A 16896-nucleotide genomic window follows, 5' to 3' on the forward strand; every position below is an offset into this window, starting at 1 on the left:
ATATTGTGTATTTAATTTGCATTGAATATGTCATATGTGACACGTTGTGATGTGTTTCACCTGTGATCATTTCTCATGCGTGTTTGTTTGTCAGGACAGGTCGACGCTTCATCATCTTAAAAACTTGCAGCTATTTCCAATTTTATCAAAAAATGAACACAAAAGCAGCAAAATCCAGACAGGAAATGATCTGCAGACATTCTGGAGATCAGCTATTTGCACCACAATGAATCAAACCTTCTTATCACCGGCGTGTGTGTGTGTGTGTGTGTGTGTGTGTGTGTGTGTGAGAAACATCATCTCTGAAACGTACACATACTCGACACACAGAGCGCAGAGATGTGCAGCTGGGCGACAAATGCTCATTTTACTGCAAACTAATGACTCTGTGACAAATTGCACAGGATGCTCTGGCCTTCTGTTTGTTGCTAGGCAGAAGTCAGTGGGGGAGCAGCAGCTGCTTCTCCAGCGAGACGTTACTGCCATCTAGTGCTTCAACTGGGAACTGTGGCGACATGTTCCTTCAGTGTTTACTGGTGACTGTTTATTCTTGATTGTGCCTCATTTTTATTATTTTATGTTACTTTAATGTGATTATTTACTGATTCTCTGATATGGACTTACAGAATCATTTGGATGAGACTAAAGGCTTTTAATCAGTGGATAACAGGCAATTTTAGAGGTCTGGGCTCATCTACGGTGAGATAACTTGTTGTTATACTTTGGTCTTTTGATTAGATTAGAGATTATTTAGATATTTGTATTAATCCCCAGAGGGCAATCTAGTTTGGTTGCCTGTGCAAAGTGACAAATAACAAAAGAGAGTCCAACAGGTCACATCAGACAACACATGAAGGACACACTGCCACTGCTATTGTAGTAACACTAAAACCAGGCAGTTACTGTATAGATTAAACCTGATTTTACCGTAGATTGGTTGCCCCGTCGACTGGATTTCTGGCAGGTCAGAAATTTTGGTCGTCTGTCTGCAGATTTCCAACATGGCTGCTGTTATAAACTGAATCTGATTGGAGGATATTTGACATGTTGCGGTTAAACTGTCGTCCGACTGAGACACTGCGATAGAAAACTGAACTTCACATCAGATTGTTTCATCTTCCAAACGTCTGTGGATCCACATCTTCCTATTCTTCTTCTTACTTTCTGTTCATAGCGTAAATGCACAAAGTAACTCCGTCTTTCTCTCTTTTTGTCCACATTGTCGAGGACGCTGTCGTCTTGTTTGAATACATTTTCGGACTCTGTGTTTACGTTCAGCGTGAGCACATCGTGGACGCTCAGTTGATCCATACAGTTTGAGCAAAAACGTTGCAGGTTCTGATCATGCAGAAAGTTAGATTGAAACGTGTAGAATGAGTTAACACAACGTACAAGAATATACAAATAAATAAACGATAAAAACACACAGTCTGCTTAGCTTAACACACAAACAAACAAATACTCAAAAGAGGGAATTATTGTTGCTCAAGAGCTCAAATAATGAATACAGTCCATCAATTAAAATCAATAAAACAAGCAATAAACATTAAACAAAAGCTTTGAAACAGTGTAAACAATATATTGTGGGGTTAATTTGCTCTAATGTAATTAGTTTTTTTAACGATTTTGTGTCATCTTGTCGGAGAGAATAAAAGTTCTCACTTAAACATGTTATCTCTGGATTGTTTTGTAGATCCATAAATCAATCAATAACACAATCAAATCAGAGGGAATTAAATGATTTTGAGAATGTCTTTGATATCAGGGGGCATGAAATATTTGGATAATATCAGTAATTTTCCTTCACATGCAAAATGAATGTTTTCACATCTGAAATATGACGTTTAATGTTAAATGAATGAAAATGTATGAATGTGATTTGTTGTCCACGTAGGAAACATCTGACAACACAACGTCTGGTAATCATGTGTTCATATTCAGACTTATAACATTAAAGATGTTTTTTCCACATGAGATAAATTCACTTTTTTGTAAGTAAGTGCATAACTTTGTATTTTTAATCAAATTTGACACATTTGCTCGACAGGACTTTGGGGGAAAAAAAATCATGATTTTACATATTTCTATGTATTTGTTGTTACTAATATCATATTAATGTTTCTAAGTAGCTAATGTTCATACTGCTCTAAATATAAGTCTTACATAATTTTACCACTCCAGCTTCTATTGTTGTTTGTGTTTAGTCTCTTTTAGCATCTCGAGTCTCTTTTCCCTTCAAACAGGCTCACGGATCATGTAGCAGACAGATAAACACTGAATATTTGGCCTTAATTTGCTTTTAACCTTTGCAGCTTAAAACCATCAAAGCTTTCACATAGAAGGGGGCTGCGCCTGCGTTACCATGGTTACTATCTCAACCTCCTGCATGTGTCTCAGTTTCTCTCCTTCCCGTGCACACACACAGTTAGTGATATCAAGTGTCTTTTTTAGCATCAAATTCCCTCTTTGTGTCTCCTCGGACAGTGTTTCCCTGTTGAGCTGCAGGTGGAAGTATAGTAACAAAAAGAGGAACTTTGGCACTAAAAAGACTGTAACGTTGAAAGATATCTACTTGCTTTAAAGCGTCATATCAGCTTCAGATAAACTTTTAAATACATTTTATAGGAGGAATGAAGAAGAAGCAAGAAAAACATGTTTCAATGTTCACCTGGGCTCCTGACTGTTGTTTTAAGACAGACTTAAAAAATTAACGTACCGCAGCTTATTAATAGTGCAGCAAAAACTACATAATCAATCGACTAATTGATAAAACAGTGTTGACTTGCAGTTGGAAACAGGAAGTGAACAGTGATCTCTGTGTCAAATGCTTTGTTGACCTTTCCATCCATCCCGACCTCCTCCCTATGTGGAGTTTGTCGCTCTATAATGACGTCACCTGACTCCCTCCTTCGCTCCCGTCATAGTTACTACGGCTACTAGAGGGCGCTGTCACTCGAACGTCAACAAGACGCAGGAGTTGTTCAGTGGACGCGACACATTCAGTGTGTTTTGGAGTCGATTTAACAATAGACAGAGAGAGCAAATTAGTTTTCTTTCAGTTTTTGGAGAGATCTGATAGAAGCAAATAATAACTCCCTGGTGAATTGTTCAAAAGTCTTGTTTTGTCTGATCAACAATCAAAAATCCAAAATATCCAGTTTTATATTATGTATGACACAGAAAAGTTTCAAGCTGCAACCAACAAATGTTTGGGATTTGCACTTTAAAAAAATGACTAAAATTATTGTTTTGTGATAAAAACAGTTGATGATTAATTTCCTGTTGATAAATTAAACAATTAATTGATGCACCTGCAGATGTTTACCTGCTTTCTCTGTTTCCACAGACTTGCTGGGTGTTGTAGTTCTCCTGCTAACAGGCCTTGTCATCGTTTCAGCCACCGTAGGTCCCGCTGTGGGACCGACAGGTGACGGTCTGGTTGGATGAACCGTGGAGGTCGTGTGATGGGTTTCTGTTCTCAGCTGGTGTGTAGCTGCAGTCAGCCGGGTCAGACTAATCGCTGGTGAGAACGTTATAGGTTTGGTTGTACCAACTGTAGCCGGAGCTGCGGCAGTTGAAACCGACACAGTGGTGACTTGCAGGGTGGTGGTTGGTTGCGTTGAGGTTGCGATTGGTGGTAAAATTGTTGTTGGTTTTTCTGTAGCTTGTGTCATTATTGGTGTTGTCGCTCTTTGTGTCGTTATTTGTTGTGTTGTCAGTCTTTGGGTTGTTGCTCTTTGTGTCGTCGCACTTTGTGTCGTCATTCTTTGTGTCGTCAATTGTTGTGTCGTCAATCGTTGCGTCGTCGCTCTTTGCGTCGTCAGTCGTTGCGTCGTCAATCGTTGCGTCGTCGCTCTTTGCGTCGTCAGTCGTTGCGTCGTCAATCGTTGCGTCGTCCTCGGTCTTTCTGCTGTAGTTTGACTCTGTGGCATGACGGTTGTAGTCTGTTGAGCTGCTACCAGCGGCTGTGCAGCGCCGATCGTTGCCGTTGTTGCAGATGCTTCGTCCATGGCTGTCGGTGAAACTGAAGAATCAAACACAGACAAGAAGAAAGTTTGCTTTACTGGCTGCAATAAGGCGGAAGAAAATTCAGCAACATCAAATGACTTACTGGAGATTTTTAACCAACTAGTGGTGAAAGTATTAGTCAACCGTCAAAAAAATTTAAAGATCCTCTCCACACGTTTCAAAATATATAAGAATACTCTGCTTTGAGTATAATTTGTACCTAGTGTGGTTTTTCCTTCATAAAAAGTCCATTTACGTCATTAAAATCCTTTAGATGACATCTACTATTCCTTACTATTCCTGCTGGACACAAGATGTCTCCCACTCAGTGAATGTTTGCTAGAGGTTTAAATGTGGAACATGATTGGCTCCAAACTAGTTGTGATGTCACAAATCACACTCGTAGGTACCTTTAACTGAGATTTAAGGTGAACATAAAGAAACTTTCCTCTTTCAGCAGATGTATGTGAAAACAAACTATCTGCACAGAGACGAGAACAACGTCCAACTGAAGGAACAAGAAGAAGAACGACCTGTTTGAGTGGAGGGAAACTTTAATCAACAACAATTTTGACAAAAGATAAGATAGACAGATAGAGCGCTTTATTAATAGCAAAGGAAAATTGCAGTGTTGCAGCAGCCGCCTCACATAACTCAAATAAACAATGAGGTATGTAAAAAACAAATAAAATTAAAGGCTTGATTACACTGATAACTATCTAATAATATCATGGTAAAATGAATATTTTTGGGCTTTGGACTGTTTTGAAAATGCCACCTAGTGTTCTGAGAACTTGTGAGCAGATTTTCCTGCTATTTCCTGACATTTTAAAGACTAAACAATTAGTCAGACAAATTACTGAGACACTTAAATTTGTCCTTACATATTTTTTCACCAGCAGAGTGCTGTTTTCACATACTTTGTCACAGGTATTTCTATCTGAGAGTTTGAGTCGTCAGTACCTGTGCAGACTACTGAATGTGAAAGTGAGAGATGAAACTGATTGCTTTACTGCTTTGTATTCATAATGTGTAGTATTTGTTCTGTTGTTTGGTTAAATGTGTTTTGTTTTGTATGTGAAACAGTATGTACGCCTCAGGGCACAAGACAACTTTCAGAAAAATATTCGGATAATAAAGTGAAATCAAATCTGTTCAGGACAGAAGGTGTTTCATATTTACATGAAATCAATATCTTTTTGTTGTTGTGGAAGTTCAGATGTGATCTCAGAATTAAGTTATTTCGTAAGAAAAAAAATTCACTTGTGCAGGATTAACAACGACCTTCCTAACATTTCATGACCTCAGAATCAAACGATTTAGATAATCTGGATAAACTGTTTGTGTCCAACCCGTCTGATCGACCAGCTGCAACTAACGATTATTTTCATTATCAATTACTCTGTTGATTATTTTCTCGATTAATCGATCAGTTGTTTGGTCTATAAAATGTTGACAAATGTCGATCAGTGCTTCCCAAAGCCCAAGATGACGTCCTCAGATGTCTTGTTTTGTCCAGAACCTAAAGATATTCAGTTTACTGTCGTAAAGAAACCAGAAAATATTCACATTTGAGGAGCTGGAATCAGAGAGTCTTCTTAAAATGACTCAAAACAATTATCAAAATAGTTGGCGATTAATTTAATAGTTGGCAACCAAGAAATGAATCAACTAATCGCTGCAGCTTTACTTTTTAGTGTCATTAATAACTGATGGATACAACTGTGAAAATAATCCTTATCATCGTCCTTTAAATCGTCTTTTCTTTTTCTATAACACAAGAAATAAAACTGATTCAACTCACACTCCTCTACTATACTTACCATTCAGTATTAATTAAACTTCTAATATTAGGTTCTAAATCGTTGCACATATCTGATTTAACAGAACGAGTCTGAGCTTCAGTAAATCAAACATGAACGCCGGCCTCCTGTTGACACTCACCAGGTGCGGTAGAATGGACTCTGCTGGTTAACATGGAGCTCATCCCAGATGGCGAGATGTGACTCAGATTCGTGGGCAGTTGGTGCCATTCTGAAGTTTGAAATAGATATTTAAAAATATTGTGATTAAACGGCTCTTATAGATGACAACAGATACTTGAACTTGTTTTTTTGTTTTTTTAAAAGGGTACCGACTTAACTCACCAAGAGGGAGGCTGATTGAGGAGACGTTACCTACATAAATAGAAAAGAGGAAAAGGTTTAGTGAGGCCAGACGTGAGGGAGTGAACATCTTGCAAAATAACAATAATAATAATAATAATAAACATTATTTACTGAGGAAAACAAATGATCAATTACAGGTATAGAAAAAAAACCAAAAAATAAATAAACACATAAATCACTGTGGAACTGGAAACATAGATTGAAGACATAAAGGGCTTTTGTTTAAAGGTAAGCTTTCACAAGTGATTTAAAAGATGTTACTGATTCTGCAAAAATAACCTTTTATTAGTGTTGTGACATCAGAAAGATATGATATATTGGACATGGTGGCAAAAAGAAGCTTTGAGCCTCAAACACAGTATTTAGGCCTATAAAAACTTCAGCATTCAGTTCTTGCATTCAGCCCGCTGACTCTGGGAAGAAGAAATAACGCAGACATGCTGTTTTCTTCTCATCACTAGAGTTTGTTTTTATTTTTAAAATTTGTAGTACTGTGGCTAAGATGTCATCTCTACAAATTTGGCATCCTGGATTTAAATATGACACAAGACATCTGTGCTTTTAAGTGTGAAATACTGCAGAAATGTTTAAAATTAACCCATCAGGTATTCAGTTTATCACAGGTGTCTTTCATAAAATAAACAGTGAAATGCTGCCATCTGGTGGTTGTGTTGTATACTGTCAATGAACGACAAGACAGACACTTTTCTGTCTTATAGAGCTAAAAGATCATGATGTCTATGAGTTGATAAAGTGTTTGACTGACAGACAGTCAATGTATCGTACAAGAACAAATACTGTATGTTCCTCACATGATGACAGTGTATGTGAAACTACTGTAAACACACCTGTGTGTGGTCCTTCCACGATGGTCTGGTTAAAGAGAGGAGTGATGGAGTCGACCTCCCAGAGCTCTGGCAGCTCTCTGCCTGGACAAAACATACACATACACACACACACACACACACACACACACACACACACACACACACACACACACACACACACAGGACGACTTCAGCATCATCATCATCATTTGAAAATTTCATCATGATCACTTTCATTAATATCTAGTGAAGATATTAACGTTACTCCTTTATGAGTCTGAGGCTCATCAAAACAGATAACTGATAACATATAATATCATTTGATGTTAACCTATACAACTTTATAGAGTTTATGACTTCAACGATTAACCGAAAGACAGAAAAATAATCTATAATCTGTAACTATTCTGATAATTGATAAAAATAAAAATAAAAATACACCCAATATTCGCAGGTTATAGTTTCACAATTTTGAGGATTTGCTGCTTTTCTTTATTTTATGTGATAATGAGTATTATTCTAATTTTGACAGTTGGTTGGATAAAACAAGACATAAGTAGATATCTCCTTGGGTTTTTCACTATTTTTCTGACATTTTATAGACCAAATGATTAATGGAGAACATAACCGTTACACGCTAAGAATCATTGGCCCGCTCCTCATCTCTGCTGGAGGTTAACGTTAACGTTCACCGAAATTTTCAACGTTAACCGCAATTTGTAACTTTCATTTATTGAAAAACCCAGAAGACGTTTAGTTTTAAAACACTCACCGTTGCTCTGAAGGTACTTTCATAATTTCCGAAGACTCTTCTAACCTTCTGGGTGAAAACATATGCCGTCCGTTGAACGATAAAAAAAAAGGTTTTTAAACTGTTTCCCAAGTTGCGACCGTTTCCTGACGTTAACTGAAAGACCGCCATCTTTGTTTGGATTCGGAAACAGAAGCGGGACTTGCGAAACACGTTTAAATACATTTTTTAAATCATTCAGTTTTCAAACATCGTCGGTTATTAATCTTTTAGAGAAACAAGTAGCTATGAAACAGAAACATCATGGTCGCATCTACTAGCATAAAACCCCTTCACCTCCGACCGAACCGAACCAGAGCCGTTAGCATTGCGTTGCATTGTGGGTAATGTAGGCTCCAGATTTTAACCACGAAGAAGAAGGTATGGAGCTTAAAATTCTGGCTCTGCTGCACTTATATTATATTTCATACTTTATTCATTCGTGCTGCTCGATTTTGATGTTTTGTTTTCTTTGAACTGTCCATTGTGAGTCCAATAATGTTATAGGAGTGAAATGCTAAATCTCTTATGTAAGAATATTTGCTATTTAATTAGGGCTGCAACTAACGATTATTTTCATGATCGATAAATCGTTCTGTCAGAAAATAGTGAAAAATGCCTGCTATAATTTTGTACAGCATCTTGTTTTGTCTGATCCAACAGTCTGAAATACAAATATAATCAGTTTACTGTCATGTATGACACAGAAAAGTATCAAATCCTCATATTTGAGAAGCCAGCAAATATTTGGCATGTTTGCTTAAAAAAAAAAAAAGTTGCTGATTAATTTTCTATGGACTGACAAATTGCTTAATCCCCTTATTGTTGCAGCGCTATATGTAAAATTGTTATATTGCTCTTTTATCAAACTTTAACAAGATAACGGATTTTAAAACATTCAGATTCAAGTAGTGGATTCAATACTGGAGTCATGTTAGATCGAATCCTATCAAATCCAAAACACAATGCATCACAGAGAATAAAATGAAAAGTCATTATGGCAACTTTTCTATTTAAAAAAAGGCCAACAAATCAATGGAATAAAAATAAAAGCTGGCAAAATTAAATATATATAGTTCAACAGTTCAATGTTGTCAGAAAAATACACAAAATGACAACAACTCCACCACGAAACATTTGATTAAACAGCAGCAAAACCAAAAGAAAACTGACACATCAATCCCTTTAATAAATGTTTCAACGTTCATTTTGACATTTGTCGTTTCACTTACACAGTTGTCATCGTTGATGCAGGTTTTCATTATATTTTTTACATCAAAATGTTTGTAGAGTGACTGACGCAGCCCATTAAACACACAGTAGAAGTCTTCCAAATAAAACTCAGATCAACAGATCCAGTGAGCTCTACTTACCCATCTTACCCGCCATCACACAGATGTAGATACAGTCTGAATTGTTCCTCTGGCTTACTGACAGACACAAACAGAAAACATCATATTAGTAGAATATCACATTATGAAGAAGGGCTTGGAAACAATTATTTAAGACTCACCTGATAATATGGAGGAAGATTTAAAGAGCTCATGTAGATAACTTGTTGAGTTTCCCATCACGTCCAACAGAATGGCTGTGAAATCTAGTAAAAATCCAGTAAAAGAGATTTGGAGCAGCGAATTATTTGGCTTTTTGTGTTTTAAAACTCAATAATAACTGAACTTTAAAGGATAACCACCACAAATTTCATTTAAATCAAAAGAAAAAAGATCAAATATTTCCTACCTGTTAGATCGTTGGTCTCATTTGTGACACAGTAGCAGAATCGTCTCCTGAACATGTTGGTTTCTATACCTCTAATGCTGGAAACTACAAAACACACAACAGGGGCGGAGAGTCAGTTTAGAGAGTTCAAACCTGCCTGTGAAACATGTGACACACAGGGTGCAGATGTGGGTATGGACGGTCAAGGTATTGCTGAGTTGTCCCTTCAATATCTTCACTGATCTCAAAACCATCCTGTCAGATTAACTTCACATAATATTAATGGTGAGATCTATGCAGAGTTAAGTGTTTTCCAGGAAAAGTGTGTTATTATGATAAAAAAAAGTGAAAGAGCAGGATATGGGAGATACCCAACTTGATGATCTAGCAACTCTTGCCTGTTTCTGGCAACTTATATCAGCAAATACAAATTCAATACAGTCAACTTTTTGCAGAGACTTAATGTGTGTTAAGGGACTGCAGGTCAAAATTTGTTGTAAGATAACTCTGGTGCAGTACATCAAATGGTAACATTTATATTTAATACTGTACATGGTCCCTTATAAATGAAATAAATGAATTAATAAAATGTGTCCACATATGTATGCATATAAAAGAGAAATAGAGAGCAGGTTTTGCACATAAACAACTGTTTATTTTGGCCGTCTGCTGAAGTTAAAACTAAAAATCTACACCTTTTGGTACAGACAAAGTAAAACAGCTTCTGTCTACATGATCATGAGGTTAAAAAAATAAGTTTAAAGGTTTCAGAAACAGTGGACTGACTGCACCTTGCACTAGTTTAGTCTTTTAATGTTTACTTTTAACTTTTTAAATATTAATTTCAAAGGAAAATGAAGACAATCAACTATTATCAAAGTAAAGAAGCCTGAATTTAACATATTCAGTGATGCCAGTGGCGCTGATTACAGTATGTAGTCTGTCTTTATTCAAGTCTCCAAGAAGAGACAGAATTTTACTACTTGTGGTTGATGACAAATTTCTCATAATTTGGTGCCAAAAGATTGTTTGCTTTTAAATGCTTTTTGTTACAATCACCTAACAAGCTCTTTAAGCAGTAATTAACTGCCGGCATCACTGTGACCTATTATACTGAATACTGCACTGATATATACTGTCAGTCACAGTGAAAAGGAGAATTACACGCAGTTACCAAACCAAACCACTAGATGGAACTATTGACACAGTCATAGGTATTAATCTAGTGAAGTGATGCTCATTTACTATCTCAGTATATTCAGTATATACTGCCACATAAAACATAACATGATCCAGAGTAAACTACTGCAGATGTGTCCTGTGTTGTTTTCAGCTGATCCCTCTAGAGCCACCAGCAGGTGGACATTTGTGGTTCAGAGTGAAATATCCCGACACTATTAGACGGATTGACATGTAATTTACAACAGATATTCAAGGTTGCGGAAAGAGAGGTCATTTAAGGATTATTTTTAAAGTTTATCTTTAGAAAAATAAGATGGAAGCTTAAAAAAAAAAAGAAAAGAAAAGGATAACACAAGCCGTATTCACAGAGCCAGCTCTCCAGTCATCAACACCACAAGATTGATGTTGTTACGCTCCACCCTTAGTCGGCCCTATGGGGTGAACAACACTCCATAGCTTACCCAAAGTAAAACCAACACCTTTTAAAATACCCAAACCATGGGATTTATTAACAAAAACATACAAAACCATCCCAGGCTGAGCGACAGCAAGACCAGCAGTCCACAAACAAGAAGCCTGTCATTTAACTCTTCCTCCCTGGCCAGGTGCACCTCATTGTGGACTGATTATTATGATTATTGAAATATCACAAAAACTATTGGATAGATTGCAGTGCGATTTGGTTCACACATTCATGATCTCCAACAAATATTGTGCCATTTTCATTGTTTTACTTGTCGACCCATTTAAATTGTTCTATTTTGATGTTTTGTATATTTATGGCCTTGATGTAATGTTATTGTTGGATGCAATGATAATGTAACTATATTGTGTACTGTAGCCTGTTGATTTTATGTGTTCAGCTGTACTTTGTATTGAGTGATAGTTAGCAAATGTTATCATGCTAACACTCTAAACCAACACAGTGAACTGGGTGAACATTATAACTGCATCAACATGCTAGCATTATTACTGTGAGCATGTTAGCATGCTGATGTTAGCATTTAACTCAGGTGCAGCCTCACAGAGCTGTAGACTCTAAGTTGTGAAATGTTTATCTCCTGTTAGCTGCTTCAGGTGAAGTAGAGGTTTGTTTGGGGAGAATATTTACTGTTATAGACCAGCAGGGTGAGCTTATGGAGAGCCAGAGAGCTGTAGGACGTCACACTGAGGAGGGAGAAGAGCTGCCGGGAGCCTGTACAAGTAAGACAGGAGGAAAGACGTGAACAGATGATCTTCTGAATATACAGTACTGTGCAAAACATTGAGGCACTTTAGATGTTTAGATTCTTATACATAATGCAACACCATCAGGGAGGCGTTTTATGGGTCCCAAATTTATTCTGCAGCATGACAACAAGACCAAAAATACAGCCAGAGTCATAAGGTGATTTTGGAGCTTTTTCATTGGTCTAAAAACTGTTGGAGGAACTACCCCCTTTTTATTGTGTCTGCACTGCAGGAACTGGGAACAAGCGTAATACCCTTTTGAGGGACTTTTTTTTAGCTCCTTATCAGGGTAGCTACTCTCCCAGCACAAGAGGAACCTTAGTGATGTAAGTGTATGGTGATTGGTCCAACACATGAGCCAACCGGCAACCACGATTTTTATAAACCTGTGTAAAACAACCACATAGTCTAAATTTGCACATCTCCTTTCTAACTCTGTTATTACCCATAACAACAAACAAACAGCTCCGATCATGGCGTCCTCCATCTTGTTGTTGTTGTATTTCATGCAGAAGTGACATTGCTATACCAACCACTGGCTGTTACTTCAGCGTTCCTATTGGTGGTGTGAATCCAAACAGAGAAAAAGCCCTTGAAGGTATGTAGTTCTCGGGGGAGCTCCAGTTCCTCTCAGGGAGTCCCCAGAACTGTTTGGTCCAAAAGTGCCTAGTAAGAACTTTCTTCAGCAAGAAGAACAAGGAGTCCTGCAACAGATGGTTTGGCCCCCACAGAGCCCTGATCTCAACATCATGGAGTCAGTCTGGGATTATATGAAGAGACAGAAGCAGCTGAGATGCCAAAATCCACAGAAGAACTGTGGCAACTTCTCCAAGATGCAGGAACAACCGACCTGAAACACTGTGTGCAGGTGAACCGAGGAGAACTGCTGCTGTTTTTAAGGCAAAGCTACTCACAGCAAATATTGATTTACTTTAGGTTTCTTCTGTTTACTCAACTTTGTATCAAGTCCATTGATAAATAAAAACTATTGATGGCATTATTGTTGAAAGCATCCTCACTTTACTTTTAGTGCCTAAAATGTTTGCACAGTACTGTAGATAGACTGTATCCACATGCTACAACTAAAACCTCAAAATCTGGTTGATTTAAAAGAAAAATCTCAAATATTGTTATCAAATTTTCAACACAAGTTTAATCTGCAACACTAATTTAATCTTTTAAAATGTGGCTTTTGATTGATTTTGCCTCAGAGATGCATACATGCACATTTAGTATGCATCTTTAAGTTGAGACAAAACTATTTGAGTGAACTGGTCCTTTACAGCTGACATTTTATGAATCTAAGCAGCTCTGCCTGCAGTTTGACCTCTCTGTGGTTTAATCATGACAGACATAAAAGATTTACAGCTCAGAATTGATCTGCACAAGAATGATATTATGACAACCTACCTGACTGGCTTGAATTTATTAAAGTATTGACCAGGGGAGTGAGGTCGATGGCTGCTGGATCGATGTGCTCTGCTGGGATTTCTGGGAAATAAAGGCAGACCAAAGAGTCAATGGGAGATTATTCTGGTTTTAATCTTTATTATGGAATTAGCAGCATCAGCAGAATGTGGCTCAATAACCGCAAGATGTACTAAAATGACAAAAAAGTAATGATTACCAAGAGGAATTAGCCCCTGAAGTGTCATCTGTTACTTGAATAATGTGGTCAATACTGAGGTTGATATGGGCCTTTTATTAAATATATTTTAGATATTGTGCACCTCTGATTTGATGGAGCAAAGTCCCTGAGCACAGCTTGCTTTGCACTTTAGTTTTATAATCATATGTGCTCTAGATATTTTATATTACCTCTATGTAGGACGTTATGTCTTCTGTCCAATTAATCGATTGCTTGTTAGATTTGAATGAAATTTGGTGGATTTTGAGGATGGTGCAGCCTTATGGAGATTTGTTTCTTCTTACTATAATCTTTTAAGTATTTCATTAGTTTTATTGTCTCATGATGCTGTTTCACAGGCTTTAACACCCTGAAAAGAATAAAATGTGTGGTTGTATTTCATTTTGGCATGAAAAAAACTTACAGTATTTCTGCTCTTCAAAAACTTGTCAAAATCTTTTAGCATCTTTTTATATCACCAGTAAGAAGTCTTTATGTTACTGATGAACTGAGATTTATTTCCAATTCAGACAATTAATAATAGAGAAACAGCATGAAAACAGACACATGTGTATTTAAAGTATGTAACTATTGTATGTGACACCTATTTCACGCTGCCATTCTGTCCAAGTCTCTCTTGTGAAAGATATAATGACTTCCTCATTAAATAAAGATGAAATAAAACAGACTGATACAGTGTTAAAACAACATCAAACTGTCGTTCCAGGCAAAGCAGAGAAAGACTCTTTGAAGTGAGAACACACAATAAGAACCTGTATTTCTCTGTAACTTTGACTTAATCTTCACACTTTGTTGTGAAGTAATACGTTGAAATCAGTGAATACAGAATAAAGAAAGACTTTGTGAACAAACATTACATTTATCTTGAACTTGCAGCTGAAACCTGATAAAACATGCAAATGAAAAAGCCAAACTGAATAAGAATGATAAAAATAAATACCTGTGGAGTCCAGAATGTCTCTTTTGTACCTCTCTTCCTGCCGTCTGGATATGAACGCTGAAGGGAAACAAGATTTAAAAGTGAAAGTTAAATGTTTACATTTTTCATTTCTTGTTTATTCTACATTTATCTAAAACCAGGATCCCTCAGGAGAGTTCAGACCTCCAGCACTGAACAATCACACAACTTGTTTTGAATACATTTTAATTGCGTGATTACTGACTGGTTCAGTCAAGCCATTTTTATCCAATACTATTAATATAAAACTATTAAAAATTAAGAGCATTGACTATTTCAGTATATATATATCTTAAGATCGGAGGAGGAAAGTAGTTCTAGGATTGTTTTATTTGAGTAGTTTCTAGAGGCTGTGGAAAAGTGGGAGGCCACCATTGTGTCCCAGTTACACTTTGTATTTCTTGCCATACTTGTCATTTGTTTGTTTAGCCAGTCACATTGTTGTCACATACTACCCTGGGTTTTGTTCGTGTTTAGCATTGTTTTGTTACATTTACATCTGCTTTTATGGTTTAATCGAGACAGTGTTTAAGGTCATTATCTATTGTTTATTGATTTAAGTACTGAGTTTCTTGAGTTATAGATTAGCTTGGGTTGTAACTTAAATGTGTGCGCGCCCAACAGGTCTCAGCGTGCCCTGAGAACCGCACGGTTCTCATAAAATATATGACTCAAATGTTCTTCAAAAGGTTTATTTATTTTATACCCCTAACCTCATAACTCTAACCCTAACCCCATAACCCTAACCCCATAACCCCACAACCCTAACCCCATAACCCTAACCCCATAATCCTAACCCTAACACCATAACCCTAACACCATAACCCTAACCATAACCCCTAACCCCATAACCCTAACCCTAACACCATAACCCTAACCATAACCCCTAACCCCAACACCATAACCCTAACCATAACCTCAACCCTAACACCATAACCCTAACACCATAACCCCTAACCCCATAATCCTAACCCTAATACCATAACCCTAACATAACCCCTAACCCCATAACCCTAACCCCATAACCCTAACCATAACCCCTAATCCTATAATCCTAACCCTAATACCATAACCCTAACCCCATAACCCTAACCCCTAACCTCATAACCCTAACCCTAATACTAACCCTAATACCATAACCCTAACCCCATAACCCTAACCCTAACCCCATAACCCTAACCATAACCCCTAACCCTAACCCCATAATCCTAACCCTAATCCTAACCCCATAACCCTAACCCCTAACCGCCACAGAATAAACATGAATGCAACTCAAATACCCAAACAACACTACAATCTCTCATCTGCAACAAACAAAACCAAAAAACCTAAAAACACAAAAAGTCCAGAAATCCCAAAACACAAAAAGTCCAAAAACACAGAGTCCATGACAGAGGAATGTTTGCAAGGTGATATCTCAAAAACTAAAAGTGCTAAACTATTCATACATACAGGGACATACAGGTGTTCCATGTGGAAATGCTTAACATATTAAATCATGGCACCAATAGCTCCACCCTGTGGTCATGAGTAAAACACCACCATACTACTTATTCACTGCCATATCTCTAAAATGTAATATACCATAGTAACCAAATTCTGAAAAGTTGTACAGATGGTGATGCTGAACAAGTGTGTTGTATTTGCAGCAAGGCTTTGGAAGTTATTTCAGCTGTCAGCATTCACACACATTTTCTACAGGAAATGCATTTTCTAGTGTCATTATAGTGTTGCTTTTGTCATATTCCACCTCCAGTAGTTGAAAAGCTGCTTGTAACTTACACTGAGACTCCTTTGATTGATAAAACAACAGTCCACTAATATATTTCCTTACTGCAAGAAACTTCTCATCTTTAACTGTTGGACAACTGTTGGACTTTATGGTAACGCTTTAAGTCCCCTTAATAAAACTAGTTATAAGCAGATATGAGGACAAGTGTTTACAATATTTGTCAGCAATTATAACTTCTCTTATGAACACATATTTCATATTACAACTGTGTTAATTATCTGTTTATACAGCAGACTCCATTTATGGATTCCCCCAGCAGGAGTTATAGTTGTCGACAAATACATCAATAAACACTTATATCTGCTTGCAATAAAGTGTGTTATAAACTATTTATTAACCGTTTATATTCATTATTGATTAATCTGTCGATTATTGTCTTGATTAATCGTTTTAAAATGGTGAAAAATTTTGATCATTGTTTCCTAAAGCCCAAGATGCAGCCTGAATGTCCTGACCAACAGTCACTAATTGATTAAGCAATTGTTGCAGCTTAGTTTATATACTGATTATACATGTTAAAGACTTTACATGAGTAAAGTAATAAAACAATTACATTAAATAAATCAGATTTTTC

At 37.0% G+C, this 16896-nt stretch overlaps 1 protein-coding gene across 3 annotated transcripts in view; it reads right to left on the minus strand.

Moving 5' to 3' along the window:
* Positions 1-16896, minus strand: part of LOC121907929 (HERV-H LTR-associating protein 1) — a 67508-nt gene that overhangs the window by 50308 nt on the left and 304 nt on the right. For 2 of the 3 annotated variants that reach the window (XM_042427486.1, XM_042427489.1), the window contains exons 2-11: positions 14513-14569; positions 13335-13415; positions 11806-11889; positions 9534-9617; positions 9307-9390; positions 9167-9223; positions 7025-7105; positions 6156-6185; positions 5953-6042; positions 3326-4024 (exon numbers count right to left, since the gene is read on the minus strand). In XM_042427486.1, coding sequence (XP_042283420.1) covers positions 3326-4024; positions 5953-6042; positions 6156-6185; positions 7025-7105; positions 9167-9223; positions 9307-9390; positions 9534-9617; positions 11806-11889; positions 13335-13415; positions 14513-14569 — 1347 coding nt within the window. The remainder of the gene's footprint in view (positions 1-3325; positions 4025-5952; positions 6043-6155; positions 6186-7024; positions 7106-9166; positions 9224-9306; positions 9391-9533; positions 9618-11805; positions 11890-13334; positions 13416-14512; positions 14570-16896) is intronic. The other variant, XM_042427488.1, reaches the window with a different exon arrangement.

This window comes from Thunnus maccoyii, chromosome 12, assembly GCF_910596095.1.
Source record: "Thunnus maccoyii chromosome 12, fThuMac1.1, whole genome shotgun sequence".
NCBI lineage: Eukaryota > Metazoa > Chordata > Actinopteri > Scombriformes > Scombridae > Thunnus > Thunnus maccoyii.